Here is a 27,092-nt window from a genome sequence, read left to right on the forward strand (position 1 = left end):
CAGCCAGTCTCCACAGCAGCAACAAGCGGCGACTAATTACTGTAAAACATCTCAGATTACTTTTCAACTCACTTCTAGCCGTTGCAACCCCAAGCCTTTAAAAGAAAAGGAGAAAGAAAGGCTGGGAGCAAGCACCGACCAGAGAGAATGAGACAATAATTCAGTACTTTCTATGCAGTTGGCATCGCAAACCAAAGGGAAGGACCCCCTGTGGGGAAACTCTATCATGCCAGTTAAAGGAGTAACAATATTTGCCTTATAGATGTCATGCCCTAAGCAGAGTGTGTACCGACACTTTCAAACAACCTTAACGTCACAGTTTTTAGCATTTGTGTTGAATTATTTTCAATGTTCTCCATGTAGGAATCAACTGAAATATCTGTGTTGGGCGTTTGCAGAGCTCAGTACCCCAATATATACAGATGACTCATCCGCTTTATTCCTTCCTCTGTCTTTCTCCAGTCAACCATTTAATTCACCTATTGACAGACCCACCAACTGCGTACACTCAAACAGCCCACACTAGGTTTTTTTTTCCCAATCTGTCTGTCCAGAAAACAGGCACCGGTATGCAGAAACACAGATTCATAAAATAAATCTCAGTTTTGGTTTTGATTCGCAGCCTGCGTGACTAGACAATATGTTTTATGTTTTTATATTTTATATTTTTGCAGACTGCGCCTCCCTCCCTGCATGTAGCCCTCTCTCCATGTCTGTGTATCACGTCATGTAATTCATAATCAATGCCGCTTCCTGTAGTGTAAAGTGCCTGCCATGTTACATGTGAATGGGAGGTGTGCTTCAGCGTGTCGATGCTAACGCAGTTTGTTTCAGCCAGACATGGACGCAGAGTCCTGATTTACGTGGTTTGGGTCACATGATCTTATATAGTGGACCACTATTAACATATAATCTCCTACAGCATGCTGCTGCTGTAGCAAGAACCAAACAGTGTGCGCCAATGAATTATTTTCTGTGAGGCTCGTGGTTGTTTTTTTTTGCTGTTGTTTGCAACCGAAAAACGTCTAGAGACATTTGAGCAAAAACTGCTTCTTTCAACAATTCCTACCTGTTTTTTTTCAGTCACAAGGTAATTCCTAAATATTAGCTTAAAAGCTAAGTATAAGCTTTTTAAAATAAAAATACACCTATTATATTTACATTTCAATTAAAATATAAGCTATAAATATATACATATATCTATAGTTTATATACATTAGCTACGCATAGCTAATAAGCTAACATAGCTTATATTTTAAGCTATATTAGCCCAAAATAATATTAGCAGATTTAAGGCTTAAAATAACATAGCTTAAAATATGAGCTATATTATTTTAATATATTAAAATAAGCAGTAACAGTAAAAAGTGATGTCAAGCTCTTTATGGTTAGAACTCCCATGTCGTAATACTACCACCGCCATGTTTCACTGCGCTAACGATCTGTTCAGGGTCACAATGTTGTGAGAATCCAGACAGCTGAACTCCACTTACTAAATATGAAAATACTAAATATGAAAGACGGCACTGATCTTTAAATTAGGTTACCAGAATAAGTAGCATAGATAAAAATCAATGCTATATTTTTCAGATTTTTTTATGTAGCAAAAAACTTTAAAAACATGCATTATTTTAATTCAATTTCATAACTTTGTGCTGCTTATACTAGTTTATCACATTAAACTCCCTTTAAATTGCTTATCTTAATTGTCCAAACACAACATATGTTATGTATTAGTAGTGAAAACCTTCTTAGCAGATGCTAACATCTACGATATACCTGATCTCAACCAATCAGTGCTACGGAAAATGAATAGTGGTCCTGAATTGGCTGTTTTACAAACGCCAGTCAATTATGCATCAAGCAGCATCATGTCTGTATTTGAGCTTCCCAAGTTGCATTTTCTTTCAAATATTCAGATATGCTCTAAAATGTCCATGAATTAGCCATCCATCCATTTTATTTACACCCTTGTCCCTTGGTGGGGTTGGGAGGGTTGCTGGTGCCCATCTCCAGCTAATGTTCCAGGCGAGAGGCGGGGTCACCCTGGACAGGTCGCCAGTCTGTCACAGGGCAACACAGAGACACACAACCATGCACACACACACTCACACCTACGGACAATTTAGACAGAACAATTAACCTAACAGTCATGTTTTCGGACTGTGGGAGGAAACCAGAGTACCCGGAAAAAACCCACGCATGCACAGGGAGAACATGCAAACTCCATGCAGAAAGACCGGGGCCAGGAATCGAACCCAGAGCCTTCTTGCTGCAAGGCAACAGCTCTACCAACTGCGCCACTGTGCAGCCCCTGTGAATTAGCTAATTTTCCGCAAATAATTTGGCTCTACATTCCATGCAAAAATCTGTGAATAGACGGGGGTCCCTTTGTACATTGAAGATTTTGAGCGAAGGATAACAAAATATGAACAAGTTCAAGTGGTACAGATATTTTTGCAGGGTGCATCAGCTAACAAATGAATCCCTTTAGCGCTTACATGAGCTCTGAAAGATACAGGCCCCCAAATCAGTGGAGTTCCTTTCGGGTAACTTGAAAGGCTCATGTCTGCAGCCATTTAATGAAAAAATAAAATAAAAATTAGGCCAGCGTTCCCTGTTTGCCCATTCTTCATGTGAGGGAAGCTGGCAGCGGTGAGGCAGCGCTCTGCCAGGAAAACATTGCGGTGGAACCACGACACATGGTCTCTGTTTTAAGCGACCTACAGGCCTCCTCTGCTCTAATCAAATTTGTTGCCAAAAAAAATCTCATCTCAGCTTTATGCATTCGATGCACAGGTCTGAAAATTGAAAGCGGGCTTCCGAATTAATTTGATTTCAAATTAGCGTCTCCTGGGACCCAAAATCTCATCACAAATGATTCATTTTACAGTCTTGTTTCCCCCACCTCTATCTCTCTCTCTCTCTCTCTCTCTCTTTGCTGCCTTCGGTATGAATAAGACCTCAGCGGCTCCGACACTGAACATGGTAATTAGCCCTCTTCAGGAGTAATGAAAGAAGAGGAGGAGTCCTCCCTTTTTTTAGGGTCAAACCAGAGGCACCATTCAGCACGCACACCGTCATTTATCACCAGGAGAGGCTGCCTCCGTGAAGAGCCAGTGAAAGGCTGATGGGGCTTCCCCACTGGGTTCCTCTGGACCTCCTTCGCTGCCCGGATACTGGAAATCCTGGTCGCGGATGAAAGGGGGGGACAGAAAGAGTTTAACCTACATAGTCGGCTCTGCATTTTTTATTCAACCCGTCCCCAGAAAAGACGGATTTAAAGCTGTAAATCTGAGTTTTCCAGAGAACGGGACAGGCATGGGAAAAAAACAAAAAACAAGGAGGGCCCCATTCCAATAAAATGGGTGAATAAAACAAATCCTAAGGGAGAGGATTTAATCACAAAACGCAAATTTACTTTCCCCATAAATTTGCGTCACCCCAGTGGAATTTGTTGGTCGTTTCTATAGTGTTGAAAACAGTTCCCCGATCCGTCGGGTTGGACGCTGCGTCAGGGAGCAGGGCCGCTGCTTGTTAGCTGTCAAAGATGGAGACGGCCAGATAAAAGCATGCAATACGTCAGTCCACACCCAGGATCTGATTGGTGAATTGTATTTACGCAGATCATTAAGGAGCTGCAGAATCTGCCATAGAATCAGTGAAAGCACAAAAAAGGGTCTTTATGAGGAACCTCATCACCAGGGAGGGAAAGAAAACAGAGAATGAACTTAACTTGTCAGGAAATTTCGGTTTTACTTTTTATGCTATAGTGTAAATCTATAGCAGAGCCTTGGAAGAGGATTTGGATCTTAGAAAATGTTCCTTTTCTTTTTTTTCTAACAAAAATCATGAATCGTTTTCATTCCACTTCACAATTAGGTTCAACTTTATACGGGTATATCTATATAAAATCCTAAATAAGCACATTAAAGTACGGGTTGTAATGTGACAATATGTTAAAAAAACTATTACAAGAGGAATTTATATATATATATATATATATATATATATATATCCGACCGGGACGGATATATAAGTTAATCAACAGAAAGCGTGGATGAGATCCATGACTATTTGCATAGCAAGTGTCCCTGCTGTGTTTTGTACTGATGTCCATGTCGTTTCCCGGGTAAACGCCGGACTTTCTACGTCACCCAACTGTCCATTCTCATCTGTTTCACAGTTGGGCTCTCGCCGCCGTCCGACCGGGCCGCGGGGAGTGGAACGGTCGGATATATATATATTATATATATATATATATATATATATATATATATATATATATATATATGGAAACCTCTATGTAGAACTACATGTTTCCAGATTGCCAGTTGGACACATCAATGATGGTTTTAATCACACCCAATACTTAACTCCCATCTATTACCAGTCAATATTTTAAGAAGGGATTTACCGTGACAGTAATATAATTTATTACTCTCACTATTAGAATATGTCGGTGACGATGCCTTAACCAGCTAATTTTTCTCTACAGTCTTTTCCGTGTTTCACTTCCTTGATGAAACTGAGACCTTTTGGATGTTTCGCAGTCTTGTTCTCTCTCGACACGTTCCAGCTCTGAGCTCATGTTTGTCTCATGACTTGTGGGAAACCAGTGGAAGATGTAGCAGGTGTGTGGCTCCCCTGTGTGTCGCAGCGAGGTTTGTGGGTCTGCTGAGGGATGTTGTCATTCACGCAAGCTAACGAGTCCCTCTGGCTCAGACTGTGACCAGCAGAGCTGCAGACTCATAACATTACCATGACAAAGCTCTGTGCTTGGATGCAGCATGATAGAGACGGTGCAGATAAAGAGGCAACCACTGTATTCCACATGTTCACTGTGGCTCTGACCAAAGCTCTCATCTTTGTTTTGAAGCAACGTCTTTGCACTTTACATCCACTCCTGTGGAAGTGGACATGTCTGCACATGTAGCAGATAGAAATGTTTGACTAAGAAGATGCAATGTTGAAAAGGATCTTTGGGACTGAGGTCACAGGGATTTAAACAAATGCAGTATTCTGTTAGACCTTTCCTTGCGATTGAAAAAACTATTTAGCTTAGCAACTTAAACCCAGCTTCACTATAGATACATTTAACTTGTAACAGAATTTTTCTGTCAGTAATAAAAAAAAAATTAATTGTCCCGTTAAGAATTTACCAAGGTAAGCAATAAAACCTTTCACAGAAAATGTCTCCATCTTGATTCTCACAGCATTCAATACAGTGGATACTGAGCAGGGTCGGAGGTCAGGTGTGGGACACAACGTCAAACCACGTGAACGAAACTGTGGTCATAAAACTTAAGTGATCGGAAGTCATCAGAGACCAGACGCACATTCACTGCTTCATTCCAATCTACAAAATAAGCATTTGAGAACTGCTGCACTACCAAAAGGTGTCCACAAGGGGACTTCTTGTTTTGTTTCTCAAACTGAAGCGTGTCCTCTGACACACTACTTTTGTGTGAATGCTGGGAAAAAGTTCAAAGCGTTTTAGTTTTTGCCTGACATTCACACAAAAATGACATTTTAGGAGGACCCAAAATTGTTTTTGTAGGAAAAAAAACCAAGTTACAGCTTCTCCCTCCCGTAGTCATGTGAACAGTGAAAAAGAATCTTTTATGAAAATCCTGACGTATTTTCCCAAACTCGAACCTGACCTATAACCTCAAACACGTCAACTACAACAATAGTGAACTACGCTTGTGATTGTGTTGCAGAACCTGTTCTGCAAAGTTCTACAAAAGACTCCACTTGCTCTTTGTCGTGGGTTCTTGTTTTCTTTTTGTGTTTACCGCTAACCCGGTATCCTTTTCCTTCCACTTTACAATTATATTATGTCCCAATAAAGACAGTTGTGAGGTATGTATATAAAAAAAGGGTAGGAATATTTTTTGCAAAACACAGAATAATTTCTAATCTTAATCAGTTTGGAGGTTACAATTCAATGCACCCCACAGTATGGTGCTGCCAGCACCATGTTTCATGTTGTAGATGGTGTGTTCAGAGTTATGTGATGTACTTTGGTGGAAATACCTGCAGTATGACCAATAGATTATTACAATAATGGATTTTTTTGCAACCCTGTCAGTGATAGGAGCAATGTTTTTGACTCAACAGTATCAACTCAGTTTCTGGTAACTACGGTAACACTGCTTGCTACAGAATCAAATATAATGTTGTCATTGTCACCATGGCTGCTCGCTCAGAACGCCACTGAGATGTTTACCGAGGAAAACAGCATAACGGCCGCTCCCAGCTGCGACGAGTCTCTACAAAACAGCGGTTATAAATAATTGCGTTTGCGACCAATAAATACCTACGTAGTCAGATCTGAGGAGTTTCACTGAAAAGATCCGGCTTTTATTTTGTTTTGTTTTTTTCTTTGTGCCCTCTAGCCTCTTTCTCTCATCTGTGTCTGATGTCTTTTCAGTGTGCTCGATCATGTGTGCAGAGGCCCTCCAGTGCCAGGCGCTTCTCCAGCCTGGCTGTCCAGGCCAGGCACAATGGAGCCCGATTCCTTCGTCCCCTTCCTCCCCCCCTTTCCACCCCGTGGGGTAAAGAAATCTCCCTGCAGGAGCGGAGGAGGAACGCCATAGAACATGAGTGTAAACTTTCACATTCTCTTCGCCGTTGTTTCAGCAGACAGTTGAAAATGAAAAATGTTATCGCCGAGGCCAGCTCTGCTGTAGGTCAGTGGCTTTTCTTCGCAGAAATGTTTTACTCTCACTGGAGCTGCGTCTCCATTCCAAACGAATCCCATAGAATGGTAGTAAAATGAACAAAAACTAACATAAAGTAAGGTATGAAATAAAAAAAAAACACAAATATTGAAGGACTGGACACAACAGCTGGCTTTTGACAACTAGATGTGTGGTGAAAGAGAGGTCTACCATAACTACCGTAGACACAACTGACCCTTGAGTCCAGAGTGGGCAGCATCTTCTCCATACTGTTGAGCCACTGCCTTACTGCTCTGATCTGACCCCTGAACTCACACTGCCATTGGCTCAAATCCTCAGCTTCCGTCCTGGAACAGAGGAGAGAAGACGCAGAGTAAACAAAGAAATTAAACATTTTTGGTCAAAATAATATCCCTAATTTGGTAGGAACTTGTTCTTTCTGGCTAAGAAGCGCTTTTCACAAGTGTCTGATGAACCAAAATGTTTCATTTGACGAATCCGTTTTGAAGTCGAGAGACGTTTGAACTGTTTCAATTTGAGAAGATGACATAATGAAAGTTTTAGAGGAGCATACCAGGTTTTCTGATCCTGGGACGTTGGTGATCCAGTCAAAGCAATCCCCTCGTCCTGAAACAAACAATGCGGAAAGTACAGTGCACTGCAAAGGTCACACGACGACCACAAACTGTTCTTATTGGGATTTTATGTGCTAGACTGACACAAAGTAGTGAATAATAGTGAATTGGAAGAAAATTGATGCAATTTTTCTTTTTCTTTTATGCATTGGAAATTTGGACCTGCATTTGTATTCACTCACACCCCACCACTTCCCGGCCAATACTTTGCAGAACCACTTTTTGTTGCATTTTTTTTTTTTTTTGGAGTCTTTGGAGTACGCATCTTGTAAATCTAGACACTGATTTATTTTTTTTTTTACCTGTTCCTCCTTGTGAGATAGCTAGAGGATATAGAGCACATGTAGACACAATTTTATAAGTTTTCCAAAAGGCTTGCAATTGAAATTAGGCCTGAACTTTTTAACACATTAATGTGCATAAATATACACCATTCCACTGGAGCTCTTGCTGCCTAGTGCATAAATATACACCATTCCACTGGAGCTCTTGCTGCCTAGTGCATAAATATACACCATTCCACTGGAGCTCTTGCTGCCTAGTTAGGGTTGTTCTCCTGCAGGAAGGTCCAGTCTTGAGTCTTTCGCAGGATATGTTTTCTCCACAGCATGCACCACTTTTGACAGTGGTCTGTTCAGGGTAAAGTGCAGTCATGTAGCGCTTTCCATCAACTTCAAAATTGCATACATTTTGTTCGTTTTTTTTGTTGTTTTTTGTTTTGAAAGAGTTTGGATAGAAATACACTCCACAATTCAGGTTTTTATTTGAAATCTAAAGCAAGCATGTATTTCCTTCAGGGTATATACCTCACCTGTTGTCCAAAGACTGTTGGAGATGAGCATCAACCCTCTGCAACCATGCAAGAATGAGCAGGTATAGACTGCGGCTGTATTGATGGATAGATTCACTTTCCACATCTCAAAATGCCTTAATTCGTGTTTTTCTATCGCATAAAGTCTCAATAAAACAGACTGACACAACTGTTCGACACCGTGTTGAACTTTGGTTCACGCTAAAGTTTTGGGGTGGGATCATGGTTCTCTTTGCTCTTACCTCCCTGGCAGCTCCTGGGAGGGAAGCGGCTGCATCGGAGTAGTCAAGGGAGCTGAGAGAAGAATTCAGTGAGGCAAATTCCCCGTTGCTTCTGGCGACAGGCTCCTCCATCAAACCAGGGGGCTAATGTTGGCAAAGAGACCAGAAAACGTTTCCACCCGAGACGCTGGTTTATGCGTTTCTAAATATTTCTTAGCTAATTATAAAACTGTCAAAATTACAGTGTTTTAAAAAGCAAATCATATTTTATTTTATAATAGAAATGCAGGTACACTTTTTTGTTGGCTCATGTTTATATTAACAGTAGAGAAGGGATCATAGTTAACACAGCTGTTACTTCTTTTATGAGTCAGCCTCATACTGCCCTCTTGTGGTCATTAGCTGATTTTCCAGTTCAACCTGTTTAAGTCACTGGCAAGCCATTGAGCTAAGATGCAGACTTGGCCAATAAGGAGCTTCTTCTAAATTACTGAATGGAATGTGAACCTATAAATTACTACATTAGAAAGATTTTATTGAGATTTTGTTAAAATAATCATTAAAGCTGGAGATTATATATGTTTAGGATTTGAAAATGTGTCAACTGTTGCAGTGAGATTTCATGTGTAAATTTTACTTCTTCTGGTTTCTTTTCTTTGAGGAAGATTCTGGTCGGTCCAAGAATTGTAGCTCTGGTTTGGATTATTCCATATTATTAGAAATATGTGCATATCTGTTTATAGTGAAAGTTTCACAGCTAGGCAACTGAAAAAAATTGCTGAAAACACTAGTTTAAGTTGTCTACTTGTATATATTTAAATTGCTTAAGTGGTCGAGGGGCTAAAGGATTTTTTCTATTTTTCACACTTCATTACATTGAAATTATAGCCCTACACAGGTCTTAAAACATTATATATACTTTACTGAGAAGTCCATAGAGAAAGCTTTATTATATTTATTAAATTATATTTCAAATGGTATGTTTTTGTATTCTACAGAATTGATGTTCACTCAATTGAAATCCATTGACACTGATATTTTCAAGCATTTTTTTTACACTAAAATTTAGGACATCATCAGTGGAAAATACCTGCAAATATTTTCATCCTGATGCATGAATGACAAGAGGTCCTGTTCGCATATTTATTTACAGCATGTTATCTTCAAATACAACAAAAAATCTCGTTTTCGTTAAAGCAACATTTGCCCCCCAAAAAAGCAGAATCAGCTCGTGATGCTAAAGTTTAGTGAATTTAAAAAAGAAGTTTACATTTGACAAAATGTTTCCTCTTAATCTCAGCAAAGTTAATAAAACATGCAAGGCACATTTATGACAACAAAAACATGTTTAAAACAATGTAAAACGATGCAAAACAGAAATGCATGGTATGGAAAAAAAAAACAAACAAGAAGCAGAATAAAACTTGTCTTTTCAAGGTTGCTGTTTTAAAAACATCAGATAACAGGAGTGAATCTGAAAGAATGCATACATTTATGCTAGTGAAATTATTGACACTTTGGTTTAACTGGATTTATAATAAATCAATCAAGATAAGTATAACCAAAGCCAAAAATTTGCTTTTATTTCGTTGAAGTGTCACAATTTCAAGTAAAGTCTGTTGGTGCAGATTGTGTTTATGGGAGGGGGTATTTCAACATATTCTAGAAAAAAAAATCACTATTATCATTCAAGTAAGAATAACATGCCAAAGGCACACAACTAGAGAATGTTTGTAGAAAAATGGCATCCCAAGATGAAGTTCACTCAGTCTCAGTTTTCCTCAAATGTGACACGTGATGGTGGAAGGAAGAGGATCTAGGAACAAATAAAATGACCGTGAAACACAAGCAAAATAAACCAAACCATGCAGCAAATAAAAGGGACTAAAAAACAGAAAACACTTTTGGGTTTTTGTTTTCCAAGCATGAATGCTAATAATGTCTTGTGAAACTGCTGAGCGTTTTACCTGTTTTTCTGTGCGAGGGTGATACTGACACACATTTCCATCAATAACAGGCGAGGTGTGCACTCTGGTCAACTGAGTATCCATGCTAACGTTTTGGAATCTGATTGACTGATCCGTCTGTCGAAAAAGAAGAGGTCGAAGAACAAAAAGCTCTATTAGGAGTCTGAAAAGTTGAGTAGACACAATTTACAGCAGTAACCCATGAAGTGGGCAGACAAATGAGCTAAAAAGGCTTTGAGATACGTTAGAAATCAATGAAGGGAAACAAAGTAATGAAAATAAAGAATGAACAAATAAAAAAAATAATAATTCAACTTACAAAAGTCAAAAATCAGGCAGCTCTGTGAAGGGGTGCAGGATTGAGTGTGACATCATCTTGGGATTTAGCTGGAACACTTGACTGATGTTCAATTTGAGATACCCACAATTTAGAGTTTGCACAACAACAAAGAAATGTACGCGTCCACTGATTACAAAATGCCAAAGGTAATGACAACGTGGAACTCGTTTCACAATGAATGATTACAACGGTCGTTTTCAGTAATGTATTCCAATAGCGTTTCATTTCGTAGTGTTTTAACTGGTATAATTGGTGTTGTCATTTACTGGGTACAGTGTACGCATAGAGACAGAAAAAGAACATCATTACATACTCTATACAAACATTTCAAAGTTTCAAAGGCATCCATACATTTTTAGATAAAAACCATTAAAACTGTGTTGACATTCAATTTGTCATTACTACCAGTCATAAAGTTATAAAACAGAAAAAAAATTCCACTAAATGACAGCTTTAAAAAGAAAAAAAATAATAGTGGAAAAATAGTTTTGTTTGGTATGCATACAATATATATTAGTCTTAGAAAGCACTAGTGTACATCTATTGAACACTTGTTAAAAAAAAAAAAAGCATAGTCACTTAAAAACAGCAGAAATGTCATTGCTTTGTTTTGAATTTTGTCTTAGAAAATTTTGACTTGTTGATCTGTATTAAGTGATTTTTATTTTCTGGACTTTTGGTGATGCATAATTACACCCTCATAAGAGAGGCACCTGTTGATACTGTTACTGTTCAAAAAAAAATATATATATAGAAAGAAATCCATAGCTTAGGCAATGTTAATTTGACCACATGCAATTATGAATAAATAAATTATACTTTTTTTGTTTTTTACTATTGTAACTATTTTTTCCTGTTAGAAATGCATCTATAAAGTGCATTAGTACTATTGGTTCTTAATCAAAAGGCATCAGGAACAGCAGTAGCTAATCAATATCTGCGACTGTAGCTGGATGCAGATGTGAAGGAGGAGGATGAGAAGTTCATGCTACTGAACCCTGAGCCAGCGTCAAAGCTGCCTCTCCTGGACCCAGATCGGGATCCGGTTCTTGAGCCGGTCCGAGAGCCATATGCAGATCCAGAGCCACTGGCATTGTAGGGACTGTAGAGACCTTTGCTAGATTGTGAGGAGGCCTCCAAAAGCCTTAAGCCACTTCCCTCCTCTACCATGCTTCTTTCCATGGCATCTTTAAAGGAGATTTTCAACTTGGTTTTTGGGCACGTTAGATATTTTGAATAGGCACTGACATCCCTCAGTTTTTGGGCAGTACGAGCATCGATTGTTCCTTTTCTGATGGACTCATCTAGAGACACTCGGCCTGTGACATCGGGCTCAATAAGTCCACCTGTCAAATATTGAACCTCAAGGAAACGCTGACCAGCCTCATAATATAACCAGCCTTTCTTCAGTGCTTGGGATGCTGACATCTTCACCTTAGTTCTGGGGTCTTCAAATCCATTAAAAGCTTTCTGTGCCAGGTTGAGACGATCAACCATAACCTTATCAACCAAGCCTTTGTCTGTAGCTTCGGTAACTGATAACTTTTCCCCACTTGCAGGGTCAATAATTCCTCCTGTGCAGGCTTGGGCCTCCAGTAACCTTTGGCCTGTTATGTTGTCCACCAGGCTTCTATGGATTGCCTCAGTGATAGACACTTTCTCCAGTGTGTCTATGTCCAATATTCCTGCTACGGGTCCTGTCTCTTCTGATGGGTCATTCCATATCACTGCAGGTGCTTTAGTGGATGGTATGGGGCTCATGGAAGTGGAGTAACTGGAACCAGTGGTGGAGCCAAATGAGGATGAGCGTGAACGGGAGCCTCCCATGCCTCCAGAAAGCATGTCAGCAAACTCTGTAATGGACAGGTTCCCAGCTCTGTATTTATCAAGAGAATTCTGGTCAATGTATCCACGTGAAATAGCTTCATCAATGTCATACTGCCTGCCTGACCTTCTATCAATGATTACGGATTTGACAGAGCCATCAGAGGAGGTCATTGTGATTTCCTCCCATTCACACTCCTGTTCTGAAAGCTCCAGGTACGTCTGGTGGTCAATGAGTCCTTTGCTGTAGGCCTCATATACAGACATTTCTTTGCCTGTCTCTGGGTCTACAATGACAATTCTGCGTTTACGGACAGATGTTTTAGAGGAGGTCTTTCTTTCTCGCTTCTTTTCTTTCAGTAGCAGAAGCACCAGGCCAGTATCAGGATCAGTAATACACCTCTCCATAAGTTGGAGGTAGGTTAGATTTTCTTCAGTATTGGGGTCAAAGAAGCCTTTGGTGTCGTCAGATGGGTCAGTCAGAATCTCATTCATTTCTTCATCAAAGAAACCACGGTTGTAGGCTATCTCAACTGGTAAGCGATGACTTTCTTCTGGGTCAATAATTCCACCAGTGGCAATTTGAGCTTCTAGCAGACGGATGCCATGATCTTTCAAGATGAGTCCCTTTTTCATTGCCTGGAACAAAGAGATTGTCTTGCCTGAATAAGGATCTCTGTACCCTGTCACTGCACGCTCAGCAGAGAGAAGCTTATCTTTGAATTCTGGACCTACAATTCCCATCTTTACAGACTCATTTACTGTAAGTTTAAGGTTCTTGATGGGATCAATGACATATCCTGTGGCTGCCTGAGCCTCAAGAAGTTCAAATGCAGTGCCTGGTCTTATCATGTTTTTCTTCATTGCCTGGTAAATTGATAGGCGTTCTTTGCTCGACTCCAAAAACACTCCAGCAATACAACTTGTGCCCTCAAGGTATCTTGAGAGTCTATTGCTAACTTCCTCCACTGAAATAATGCCTTCATTCAATTCAGTGACAGTCTGCTGATCAATAATTTGTGAGCGAATCAGCTCCTCCATTGTGATCTGTTTTCTCAAACCCTTGAATGTTAACCTCTTATCTCCCAGGGAGAGTAGTCGCAATCCACCCTCATGCTTGCATCTCTTGAGAAGCTCTGCGTATGACAGTTGTTCTTCAGTAACAGTAACAGGATCAATGAACCCCTTGACACTGTCTGAGAGTTTCTCGTTGGTCTCCTTGTTGATATAACCTCTTTGCAAGGCAATGTCATCTGGAAGATGGAACTGGAATTCTGGATCAATGATACCTCCAGTAGCAATTTGAGCCTCCAGCATTTTAAGGGCATAATCTTCTGGAACAAGATCCTTTTTCATGGCCTGGAAAAGAGATATGACCTTCCCACTGTATGGATCCTTATATCCAGTGACAGCTCTTTCAGCTGAAAGTAGTTTGTCATGGATCTCTGGTCCAACAACTCCTTTACGAACAGCTTCATCAACAGTGAGTGTCTCGTTCTTTACTGGATCAATAATAAAGCCTGTTGCAGCTTGTGCCTCTAAGAGAGTAAGGCCTATTTCTGGTTTAATAAAACCTCTTTTCATTGCTTGATATATGCTCATCTTGGAGCTTGAGTCTGTTGTGACACCAGCGAGACAGCCTGTGCCATAGAGATACTGTTTTACACTGGTCATCTCCATTATATCACGAATGTCTCTCTTGCCTTGTTTCAGAAGGTTGTATGTCTCAAGATCAATGATGCGGGCATTGTAGAGCTCCTCAATAGTTATCCTTCTTCTTATAGTCTTATATGACAATGGACTGTCATGTATAACAACTTCTCTCTGTTCCATTATCTCAATTATAATGATGATCATCCGTTCTTTAGTGATTTTACCAGAACGGTATTCTTCCAAGAGTTTCTGCCTCTCATGCTCTGGAAGCAAATTTGAGTTCATGACATCCCACAGGTTCATTGGTTTATCGGCAAGGCCCTCAATTGGAATGTCAATTTGGGTGTTGGTAAGATCACTCTGGGTTTGTTCTTCTGTATAAACGTATGTTTTTTCCACGACAGTTGGAGACTGAGGTTTGGAGAGTGGCAGGATATACAGGCCTGTGTCTTTATCTTTTTGGCATTTGTCTTTAAGTTGCTTGTAGCTTGCATTTTCATCAGTTTCTGGATCTGAGAAAGGCTTGTTGTCATCTGAAGATTCAGACAAGGTCTTGGCAACTTTCTTACTGAAAATGTTCGTCTGGTATGCCACATCAGTTGGGACCCGGTGGCTCTTTACAGGATCAATGATTCCACCACTGAACATCTGAGCTTGCAACAAGGGGATGGCATGTTCTTTGAGTATAAGATCCTTTTGCATTGCTTCATAAAGGGAGATTTTCTTCCCAGTGAATGGATCCTTGTAGCCAGTGACTGCTTTTTCTGCAGAGAGGAGTTTTTCATGGAGTTCTGGACCAACAAGTCCTGCCTTCACTGCCTCATCTACTGAGAGACATTGGTTTTTTACTGGATCTACAATGAACCCAGATGCAGCCTGAGCCTCAAGAAGCAAAAGGCCAGTGTTGTGCCTAAGGAGTTTTTTCTTCATAGCCTGATAGATACTTATTTTCTCCTTGGTAGGCTCCAGGTATATTCCAGCAATGCTCTCAGTGCCCTGGAGGTATTTACTGACATTTGGATTCTCACTGACTTTTCTAGGTGTGATTTTGCCTTGCTGAAGGTGGTCAAAGGTTGTTTTGTCAATTATTTTGGAGTCATACAAGGAGTCTGCTGGAACATGATCTCTGAGTCCCTTAAAGCTGGACTGTTCCTTTTTCTTAGCCTCCTTCTCTTCCACAATTGTGATAATGATCTTGATAAGCTTTTCAATTGTAACTTTTCCTGATCTAAACTGTCTAATCAGTTCGAGTCTCTGTTCTTCAGTGAGATAATCAGAGTGGATAATTTCCCATAGTGTCATCTTTCTGCCCTTGAATGGCCCACAGTCAAGCTCCACAGTTGCTTGTGTCATAGCGTCTTTTGTTTGGGCTTCGGTGTATGTTGCTTCTTCTTTATCGTTAACTGCTTCATCACTAAGTGGAAGAAGCTTAAGACCAGTTTTTTTGTCTGTAACACACCTGTCAAACAGCTGGGAGTATGTGACATTTTCTTTTGTGTTTGGATCAAAGAAACATTTAGTTTCATCAGTTGGACTGCTTAGACGCAGTTTCATTTCATCATCTAAATAATTTCTCTTGCAAGCAACATCATCAGGTATACGATGGCTCTTCACTGGATCAATGATGCCACCACTGGTCATTTGGGCATCAAGCAGTCTGACACCTTGTTCTTTAGGAATGAGATCTTTCTTCATTGCTTGGAAAAGAGAGACTGTGTTTCCAGTGTAAGGATCTTTGTAACCAGTAACAGCTCTCTCTGCAGACAGGAGCTTTTCATGCAGCTCAGGACCAACAACCCCAGCTTTGACAGCCTCATCAACAGTGTACTTTTGATTTTGAACAGGGTCGACCACGTAGCCTGATCCTGCTTGAGCTTCAAGCATTTTCAAAGCAAGCCCAGTCCTCATCATGTCCCTCTTCATAGCTTGGTAGAAGGACATTGTCTCTTTGGATGAGTCAATAAGTACCCCGGCTATGCAGTTTGTATCCTGGAGTGCTTTGTGAACTGGTTTCATTGCAGAGACATCCTTGACTGACACATTTCCTTTTATCAATTTGTTGTAAAGATCATTATCGATGACCTTGGATTCCAGGAGTTCACTGGCAGGTACAGATGTTCTTAAACCATCAAAGGTTATTTCCTTCTTCTTCTCCTTCTCCTCAGCCACAGTGATAACTATTCTAATTATCTTTTCAATGGTTATTTTGCCAGTTTTGTACTGGCGGAGAAGGTCTTTTTTCTGATCTTCAGTAAAGTACTCTGAGTTGATGATCTCCCAGATGGTAACAGTTTTACCCTGGAATCTTCCGAATGGCACAGACACAGTTGTTTTGTTGAAAACATCTTTGGTCTCCTCTTCTGTGTACATGCTAGAGCACTGAGCAGCTTTTTCTGTAATTGGCAGGAGTAACAGACTGGTCTCTGGGTCAGCAGTGCATCTTGCCATAAGTTCAGAATATGTTAGTGGTTCCTGAGTGCTTGGGTCAAAATATCCCTTTGTGTCATCTGATGGTTTTTCCATAACCTTATTCATTTCTGCATCATACTGTCCCTGTTTATAGGCGGTTTCATTGGGTACGCGGTGACTGTTGACAGGGTCAACAATGCCACCAGTGGCGAGCTGGGCTTCAAGGACTCTTATTGCATGGTCACGTTCTATCAGACCTTTCTTCATTGCTTCGAAAACAGAGACCTTTCCACCAGTGTAAGGATCTTTGTAGCCAACAACAGCCCTTTCAGCTGAAAGCATTTTGTCATGTAGTTCAGGGCCAATCAAACCTTCCTTTACTGCCTCATTAACAGAAAGTTTCTGATTCTTTATGGGGTCTAAAATGTAACCTGTGGCAGCCTGTGCTTCAAGAAGAATCATGGCTGTGCCAGGGGTAATCATTTTTTCCTTTGAAGCTTGGTAAACAGACATCTTTTGATTTTTTGGTGTTAAAACACCAGCAATGGCATGCTTTCCTTTAAGAATTTTCTTTAGATTGTCAGCCTCACTAAGCTCCTGAACTGTGGTTTTGCCATCTTTAAGCTTGTCAAAGTCCTTTTTGGATAAAAGACCAAGGTCATGGAGTCTGCTTGCTGGTACCTTTTCACGGATACCATCAAAAGCTAGAGGATCAGGTTTCTTTTCTACACCATCTACCATATCAGCAGGAGCTTGACCATTGAGAATTGTCTTTGTTATCTCAATGGTTTTTAAATGTACATGTTCTTTGTTAGCGTCAATGTCAGTTTCAAGCTGTTGTAATTTCTCACGCAGTTTCTGGTTTTCTTCTGCAAGAAGTCTTTCTTGCTCTAACTTCTTTCTCTCTAGTTCTTGCATTTCTTTCTGCTTATTAAGCATTTCTTGCTCTGCCTCTTTCTGTTTGCTGAGTGCTGCATCCATAGTAGCCAGAAGGTTCTTCTTCTCCTCCTCCATTTGCCGTTTTTGGCGTTCCTGTTCATCTTTGAGAGCTTTTGCCTTCTTCACTTCTTCTTCAAACTGACTTTCCAGTCTCTTTTTCTCTTCTTCAATTAGCTTCTCCTTTCTCAATAGCATCTCCTTTTCAGTCAAGAATGTCTGTTGAAGCATGGTCTTCTCATGTTCAATTTGTTTCTGTTGTGCATCAGCCATCTAATGGAAGAACAGAAAAAAGTAAGTTACTACAGGTTTATGGCACATATATTTGCTTTAAAAACATTTTTGTTAATAAATCTGTAATGAACAAGTTTTGTACAATGCACTTTGCTTATGCATTAGAGGATCAGACTACATTTTCACTAAAGCAGACCATGTCTAACACTAAATGGCAAGACGGAGAAGAAAAGTTTGAGGGACTTTGAAAGTGAAGATGAGGTTGTGAGGATTTCACATGCATGAACTATGGAATGAGGTGCTTTGCTCTTGGTTTAGATCCGCCCATTTCCCCAAATTTAAATAGTTTCATAATGGGGGTTTATAGAATCGTTTATTATTATCATGAAAAATGTCTCATCATCATAGAATTTTGATCACAAATACAGTCACAAATACTAATTAACTTTGTATGGAAACCCCCAAAATTGGCAGTATTGTCAGAATTATTTATTTTGTATTTTCTCCATTATTGGTTACATTAGCACATCAATAAATATCAATAAATTTGAAAATATGATGAAATGCAGTTACTGTGTGGAGTTTTGAATATAAATCACACTTTTCCTGTCACTGGTGTCCTGAAGATATCCACTTTAAAATAGGTATGTTTTTAAGTTCAGTGTTTTACATTTGTGGGCCGTCGAATGCATTGACCTACAGTTGCCTACAGTTGTTGGCTTATTGTTATTATGATAAATGCTAAAAGATATTGTGATTAATTTTACATCCTTACTGCCTATCCCCTTTTCAGAATTTCACAAAAACCAATGTGTTTTGTATAGTTGACACAGTGTAGTTTATTCTTTTATTTTTATAAACTGGAAAAAGCCAACTTTGACTCTGAAAACTTAATGTAGTAATTACTTTAACTCAGCAAGTAACGATACTTATGATACATATGACATAAAAAATAAGAAAAAATGCATTTTGTAAACTGTTGAGTTTAATTCATACATACTAATATGATAATTCATATTGAATTATTCAGTATGGATAATTCAGTATGAAACCTGCCTAAAGGCAATTGGTTGTACTCAAGCTTATTTAAGAATAATAGAATGAACCTTTTGGAATATAGGGTGCTGTTTCATTAAATAAATAAACACTAATGTCCCTATGAAATAAAGACAAAAAAATACATTTAAAAATATTTTTAATCTGGGGCATATTTTGTCAGTCACCATTTATTTATTTAAGGACTTTTGTATGCATTTCATTATTTATTAATTTTATAATGGTGTTTTACTTTGTGACATTTATTTTGTAAATGCCACTTTACATACTTCAGGGATGTTTATTTTCTTAACTCATTTTTATTATTTCAGGCTGTTTTATTTCATGTTCTCATATTGAAATGAGGGGGCGGAGTTTTCTTTGTGGGCGGAACTTTGTGCAAACCCCGCCCCCTCGTTTGAATATAAGAACATGAACTAAAGGAGCCAGAAATAAAAACAGTTAACAAAAAGCCCATGAAATATGTAAATAAATAAATTTATATTGAATAGCTCCCCATTAAAAAAATATGGTTTTATAATTACTTTGTTTTTATTTCATGGAGACGTTTATTTTATCATTACAGTATATATTTATTTAATTTTGAACGACTCAGCTGAATATATTGAAATGGCCAACTCCAAGTTGTAAGGTTAATAGAATGAAATGTCACTGCCTGTTTAATATGGAAAAATTATCTTGAATTTCTCCAACCTGAAAGGCGATTACATAACGGAGGCATATAAATCTTCATTTTCAAAACAAGTACAGCTAAACATTCACTAGTGTATGATATGTGAAAATAAGAAAGATATTTAAGATACATAAGCAATTAGTGTTATCTTAGAGCATAAGAAAATAATTACATTAAATACTATGTTAGGGGGACCGGATGTGGGACAGTGAAAATCTATCACACTTTAATAAATTAGTAATAAAGACAAAAATAAATGGGCTAAATATGTTTTGCATACAATTTTAATGTGTGTCATTAAGCAAGCACGCTTGCACACATTTAGGTACTTCGACTTCAGTGATGCATTTTGTGTTTTACATAAATAACACTATTTTAGTTTATGTATCAATTACACTGCAATGTGTTATAATAATGTACCTAAGTAAAGATTTTAAATAAAGATTAATTGAATTTTTTCAAATTGTTCTTTTAGATTGGCCTAATTCATGATTTTGGTGGATTTAACATGCTTATGAAATTACCCATTAGTTTGTTTTTAAACTGATCTATCATACTTTTGAAGGTTTTACGGATTTAACCTAAATGTGAAATTAAAAGAGAATGAGACATGGTTTAAAATGGAAAATTATTCCAGGACATCAGAAGACATTCGGGATATGATCCGCATGAGCACAGTGCACTGTAAGAAAATTAAAATTAAAATCATGACATAATTAAAAATATTGATTTGTGATTAGTATAATCAAAGAAAGAACAAAGTAAATTTTAAGGAAGAAATGGGTTAGTATTTAGACAGTATTGACAATGACATAAGCTGCTCTGCTATGTCATTATTGACACAATACCTCTTTTGACTTATTTTGAAGGTCCTCAGCCTCCTTTTTCAGTCTAGACTTCTCATTCTCTAGGTCTGCGATCGCTTTGCGTAAATCATCAGCCTCTTTGCTGGTATTTTGTTTCTCATACTCCAGTTTTTCGACAGCCGTCATTTTTTGTTTTGTGGCAATTTCTGTCTCGTGAAGGCGGGCTGCAATCGTGTCTGCCTGTTTCTTGAACTTTTTAGCCTCTTCTTCAGCTTTGGCCTGAGCATCGCTGAGCTGAGAGACCTGAAGCTTGAGTTTTTCGGATTCTGCTATTATTCCCAGTTGCTTTTGCCTTTCTGCTTCAAGCGATCGCTGGTACTCCTCGGTTTCCTCCTCTAGACGCTGCTGCATTAGCTGTTTGTCCTCCATGAGCTTTTGCGCCTGCTCCTGAGCCAGATCTTTCTGCTTTTGGAGGATCTCAGCCTCAGCTTTGAGTCTGGATGCCTCTTGTATGGCTTGCATTTTCTCCTTGAGCATTTTGTCTGCAAGTTCTCGCTGCTGGTTGAGATCGTCTTCTGCAATCTGTCTCAAGCGAGCAGCCTCTTGGGCCTCGACACTGAGCCTAGCGGCATCTTCCGCAAGCTTCTTCATGTTCTCGGCTTCCTCGGCAAGGAATTTTTGTGTGTTGTCCTTGTCTTTTTTGATAAGTCGCTGATTTTCCTCCTCAATTTTCATTTTCAGCTTGAGTAGTTCCTCCATCTGAACTTTAACTTTGAACAGTTCATCCTCCACCTGGGCCTTCTGTTTGACGGCATCATCGACTTCATCCTTCAGGCGCTGCAGCTCTTCGTCCAAGACAGACTTCTGTTTATCTGTTTCGTCAAGCTGAAGTTTGACCTTAGTGAGCTCTTGCTCTACTTGGAACTTTTGCTTTAGTGTTTGCTCGGCCAGTTTTTTGTGCTTTGCCATCTCAGCATCGGCTTGTTCTTTCTGCTTGAGGGCTGCGGCTTCTGCCTGTGCTCGCTTGGCAGCTTCGAATTCAGCCTCCTTCCTCAACTTCTCAGCATCTTCCTGAGCTTGGGCTTGGATGGTAGCTTCCTGCTCAGCAGCGGCCTTTTGTCTTTCTGCATCTTCTGCTTGTTGGCGAAGGAGAGCCGCCTCCCTTTCTGCCTTCTCCTTGGCGGCTTCCGCCTCCTTGGCGAGCTTCTTGGCCTTCTCGTACTCCTCCTTGAGTTTCTTCTGCATTAAGCTGTCCTCTTTCTGTTGAGCAAGGACACTTTGCACTTGCTGCTCTGCTGTGCTGCATTTGAGGGCGGCTTGGTGGGCGACAACAATCTGTTTTTCAGCTTCTTTGTCAGCTTCATCTTTCTGCTTCCTGGCTTCTTCTGCTTTCTTTTTCAGACGCTCGAGCTCGTCTTGGGCCGCCTTGCGTTGTCTGGCTGCCTCTTCCTCTGCTGCTGCAATTTTCTTGACCTTTTCTTCTGCTTCTCTTCTCCTCCTTTCTTCCTCAAGGGCAAGCTTCCTTAGCTTCTCAGCCTCCTCTTCTGCTCTGAGCTTGCTTTGTTGAGTTTCCTCTGCAATGTTCTTTAGCTTATTAAGTTCCAGCTCCAGATCAAGTTTTCCAGACGAAGCCTTTTCAAAGTTAAGCTTAAGGATTCTGATTTCCTCTTCAACGATCCGCTTCTGTTTGAGGGTGTCATCCACCAATGCCCTTTGTCTATCCATTTCATCCTCAGACGACTTTTTGAGCTGAACTATCTTTTCCTCAATGTCTTGCTTGTGTTGGTTTGCCTGGTCCTCAAGGGCTTTCCTCTGGTACGCCTCATCCTCAGCTTGTCTCCTCAGTCTCTCATTTTCAGCCTCCTTCTCTTTCAGGGCAATCTCAGCCTCTGTTTTTAGGCGAGTTGCATCACTGATCGCGGAGAGCTTCTCTTTGAGAATCCTCTCAGCCTCCGCTCTCTGCCGAGCCGCCTCTTCCTCTGCAATCTGCCGCTGATGCTTGGCTTCCTCAGCAATGGCTCGGAGTCGGCTTGCTTCCTCAGCCAGGTCCCTCATCTTGGAGGCTTCTGCTTCAAAAAGCTGTTTACTCTTCTCAGTGTTGGACATGGACTCCTTTTCTGCTTTAGACTTCAACTGGATAAGTAAATCCATCTCACTTCTAACTTTGGAAAGTTCATCTTCCAGTTGTTTCCTTTGCTGCTGGGCAGCAAGGACTTCGTTCTTCAGACGGTAGAGTTCGTCCTCAAGCAGGGACCTCTGTTGTTCTGCATTGTCAAAATCTGCCCTGAGTCGAATGAGCTCCTGTTCTGCAGTGAGCTTCTGCTGAGCCGTGCTCTCGGCCACCTTCCTCTGCCTCTCCAGTTCTTTCTCTGCCATGTCCTTCTGCTTCAGGGCCGACTCCTCAGCTTTGGCTCGCTTCTTGGCCTCGCGCTCTGCATCCTCTTTTTGTTTCTCAGCTTCTTCCTGGGCTAGCATCTTCTTGTGTGCTTCTTCTTCAGCTTGCAGTCTCAGACGAAGGGCTTCATTGGCTTTCTGTCTCCATTTCTCCAGTTCCTTCTCAGCTTCTTCTCTGAGATTTTCTGCATCTTCCTGTTGTTTCTTGAGGCGAGTTGCTTCCTGTTGCAGCTGAAGGACAGTGCCGTGCTCTTGCTTGAGTGATTCCTCCAACTTGAAAGTCTTTTCTGCAAACGAAGTGTGTTTGCTCTGGAGTTCAGCGGCAGCGCTCTTCTGGGCTGCCTCATGAGCCACTTTGATTTGTCTTTCTTTTTCGACCTCGGCTTGCTTGACTTGCCTCTCGGCTTCCTCAGCCTGCCTCCTGAGGTTTTCAAGGTCTTCGAGAGCTTTTTGTTTCTGTTTCGCCGCCTCCTTCTCCGCCTCAGATTTGCGTTTAAGTTCCTCCTCGGCCATGCGCTTTTTCTGTGTCTCTTCGCTGACTTGTTTGCGGAGCTTCTCTGCCTCTTCCTGTGCTGCCTTTCTGAGTTTCTCTGCTTCATCGGCTCTGTTGCGAAGTTGCTTGAGCTCAGATTCTGCGGTAGACTTTTGTTTGACGGTGGTCTCAAGCTGGAGTCTAATAAGACGGATCTCCTCTTCAATCTTGACTCTGCTCTGTAGAGCTTCATCCACCTGCTGGCTTTTGTCCTGGATCTGTTGCTCTGAGAGGTTTTTAAGCTCACTCAGCTCCAGCTGGATGTTTTGCTTTTGCTTTTCTGCATCTACAGCAGCGATCTCTCGCCTGTTTACTTCCTCCTGCATTTTCAGCTTCAGCTCTTGGGCCTCTTTTTCAGCTTTAGCAACAGCCTTTGCTTGAGCTTCAGCTAACTGCTTCTGTTTGTCTAACTCAGCCTGCATCTCCGCCATCTTTTTTTGTTCTTCCGCTTTGAGTTTCTGTGCAGCTTTCTGCATTAGTGGAAGCAAATGGTAAAGAAAGGATTATAATCAAGCACGACAGGTTAAAGGTAATATTTTACATTGACCGGCTCAAAACAGTGTGGGTTAAAATTGTCCTTACGTTCTCCGTCAGAGCTGAAACACACTTGTTTAAGAGCAGGCTAATGTGAAGCATTACCATGGCAGTGTTAAGGTTAAAATTAGCTCAAAGAAAAGTTCAATCACTTGATGCAAATTAGGTGCACATTCATAAAGGTGATGTTAAAAAAAATCACAATGCAATCAAAAAATTAATCATGACAAGACAATTCAGGAAAAACAGAAAGATGTGGATGATTCAGTTAATGTAAGGGAACAAAATATCACTTCGCAACACAGCAAGAAAATCATGGCATGCAAATGTAGATGTATCTTTGGGAAATTGTTGGGTTGATATTTTTAAACATTAAACATACGTATATTTTATAGCGTTTACATCTCAAATATTTTCACTAATGACATATAAATGATCCCAATGGATAGTTTTCCATATTATATTTACCTTTCTGTGTAAACAGACAAGAGTATTTGTTTAAATGTACCTATCCTTTCAATATTTAAGTTAAAGACACTATTCTGTCAGACTACTGTTATCACGTCACACACACTGGGGGTTCTTTAAATCACTATTTGTAACTATATAGAATTAAAGGGTACAGCAAAGTCAAAGGTGAAATATTCAGGTTAGTTAAACTGTTTGTGAGGACACCAGACACCGCTTCAGAGACATTGACGGTACAAAGCTGAGCATTTAAACCATAGCCTGTAGGAATGGATGTTAAAGACAAGGTGTCAGTTTGAACTGTAAGCTGGATTTCTACTGAAGACTTCAACAAAACGTAGAGATGCACTGAGAAATTGGCTGGAGAAAAAAAAAAAACAGTCTTTTTCCATCGATGAAGGAATCATAGTAGGTTTATGGTTTCTAAGATAAAAAGACGTAATCGTTTTCAGAACCAGTGAGTTATTTAAATAGCAGAGAAGGCACAGATGAGTAAAAGGCTACTAGAGAAGAAACAAAATTTTTTATAGGTCAGCAGTTCATTTACGCCACTAGAGAGTGAAGGGGTGAACATAGATTTTAAGCAGTAACAGAAAGGCTGATCTGTGTACTCCAAAGTTGCTCAGTTTTACCCTTTTTGAGCTTTCAAGACACTTGTCATGTTTTTGATATGTTGGCTGCTTTTTAGACAACTTGGAAGCAAAGGATTTACATTCTCCAAAAATAATACAATGATTCTGCTGTTTTAGTTACTCTAGCCATGCTACTTCCCCTAATGCCTAGTATAAGCTAAAGAAAGTTTACAATGTCAATTCTGTGGTCAATTTTTCTGTGCTTGAAAATAATAAAACCATATTAAACAAAGGCAGGGGATCAGCCACAAAATTCTAATCAGTGCATCTCTAATAAAAATGCAAAAATAATGCACTTGAAAGCCAAAATGCATTTTAAAAGAAACACAAATGACGAGAAGGAATGAGGAATACAAATTAGATAGGTACCTGAGACAGTGAAAAGTTTACCTCTTAAATGCTCAAACATGGCAAAGCACTGGCAAGCAGTTATAGGAGGCAAGGACAGAAACAAAACACTGGGTTAGGAAAGAATGTGTGTCTTTAAAATTGTGTTAATGTAGGAATAACAGAGGTGGGAAAGAGAGTGTAACGTAAAAGACTTAAAGTGACTCGTGGAATAAAAAAAAACAAGGGAAAAACTGAAAGAAGTGAAAGAAAGAACCCCTTATTTTAAATCTGTAATGGGAAAATATATAAAATGAATGAAAGTGATTATGTACGTATGTGTGTATGAATGTCACTGTATCACTTAATGTGATTTTGAGTGAGTCATCCCTGTTTTCTTTATATTCTGCTTCAAAGTCAACGAACATCTTAGAAAGTTGCCTAAAGCATGATTTCTTCAGTCTTTTTGAAAGAATTTTATAATTACAGAAACATATTTTTGTTAGATTACATTAAAAATCTTAAAAATAAAATAATTAAAGCTACTTAAATTTGACAGACAAGCCAAAGTAAGCCGCCAGGTTGCTTTGGAAACTCTGACTAAGTAGTGAACAGTATAAAGAAATGAGAGGTGGCTCAAAACTAGTAAACATTCGGTTATTTGACACAGCATTTGAACACACTCAAAACACATGCGCTGCAGCTTACCTGCAATAATTTGAATTGAATTTCTTTTTTTTTTTTTTATATTTAAGGATGTAATATTTTCTAAAACATTTGCCTGTGTTGCTAACCGATCAGCTGCAGGACGCCATTGTTTCATGCTTGACCAGTGCAAAGAAATTTGTCTCCCATACATTAAATGTAAATAGTGTGTGAGTGGAGTAGAGAAACTGGAAGTGCCTGTGCATGTGTGTGCATGCATTTTGGTGATCAGTGGGAACTGTGTTTGTGCTGTTTGGTGTTTCAGTGAATATTTGCTCGGTCACTTGGTTGGTTTAGTTAGTGTTAAGAGATTAGTTTGTTTGGGACCCTCAGCCAGTTGCCACGTACCTCCTCGTCCTCCAAGCGTTGCTGCATGTCGATGATGAACTTGATGTACTGATTAGTAAGAGTCATCAGCTCGCTGTACTTAGTCTTCAGAGTCACATACTGATGTGGGAGAAACAAACAACACCAGGAGACGAATGAACTTCTAAACAATAATTATTTTGCTGAGGTACAGCAACTTGACAAAATGATCTCAAATTAGCAATGCTAATGATGCTAACAGTGCTAACAATTAAGATAGTACCATTTAAAAATCTCAATTGTTGTATTTTATGATGACCTATTGGTGCATATTTAACTGGTTTCTGAGTCCTTTTTTCTGCCTTAAACACCAAAAATAGATTTGGTCAGTAATAAACCAGTATCAAAATGATGAGGTTAAAATGTCAACCAGGCATTAATTTTCTCTTTTTTAAAGTAACAGTAAAAGTGTGGTCACAGTTGGCAATGCTAGCGGTGGTCATTGTCCTAACTAAGACGGTAAGAAAAGCTAAAAATGTCAAATGCCATGGTATATGGTGCATATGACCCGTCTCTTTCTGTACTATATTTTTTGTCTTGTACTCCAGAAACAGTTGTAGTTTGAAAAGCGCACCTCCTGAATGATGTTGTCCGAAGCAGAATCCAGTTTAGCTTTCTTCAGAGGAGAAGCAAGAGGCTCCACCTGAGCTCTGTAGGCAACCAACTGCAGTTCATAGTCCTGTTGGCATGAAAACATTAGTTAAACTCAGAACACTTTCAAGTATGTTAATGCAAGATGTGTGCTGCTATGATTTCTTCGAGGCTCACCTTGATTGTATCAATGTATGCTTTAGCATACTTTTGACACTCATCAACTTTGCCTTGATTCTGCTCAATCTCACTCAGCAGTTTCTGTAAAAACAAACAAAAAAAAAGGTTCAAG

The 27,092-nt window shown here is 39.7% G+C and overlaps 1 protein-coding gene across 17 annotated transcripts in view; it reads right to left on the minus strand.

The window, feature by feature from the left end:
- Positions 1-9,482: 9,482 nt before the first annotated feature.
- The window catches only part of plecb (plectin b), a 130,207-nt gene continuing 112,597 nt past the window's right edge, over positions 9,483-27,092 (minus strand). For 15 of the 17 annotated variants that reach the window (XM_008431966.3, XM_008431960.3, XM_081617052.1 and 12 more), the window contains 7 exons: positions 26,978-27,061; positions 26,784-26,888; positions 26,192-26,290; positions 20,294-23,647; positions 10,640-17,755; positions 10,321-10,437; positions 9,483-10,169 (listed from right to left, as the gene is read on the minus strand). In XM_008431966.3, the coding sequence (XP_008430188.1) occupies positions 11,591-17,755; positions 20,294-23,647; positions 26,192-26,290; positions 26,784-26,888; positions 26,978-27,061 (9,807 nt within the window). In that variant the 3' untranslated portion in view covers positions 9,483-10,169; positions 10,321-10,437; positions 10,640-11,590. The remainder of the gene's footprint in view (positions 10,170-10,320; positions 10,438-10,639; positions 17,756-20,293; positions 23,648-26,191; positions 26,291-26,783; positions 26,889-26,977; positions 27,062-27,092) is intronic. The other 2 variants (XM_081617054.1, XM_008431977.3) reach the window with 1 other exon arrangement.

This window comes from Poecilia reticulata, chromosome 16 (assembly GCF_904066995.2).
Source record: "Poecilia reticulata chromosome 16, P_reticulata-male-v2, whole genome shotgun sequence".
NCBI classification, from domain to species: domain Eukaryota; kingdom Metazoa; phylum Chordata; class Actinopteri; order Cyprinodontiformes; family Poeciliidae; genus Poecilia; species Poecilia reticulata.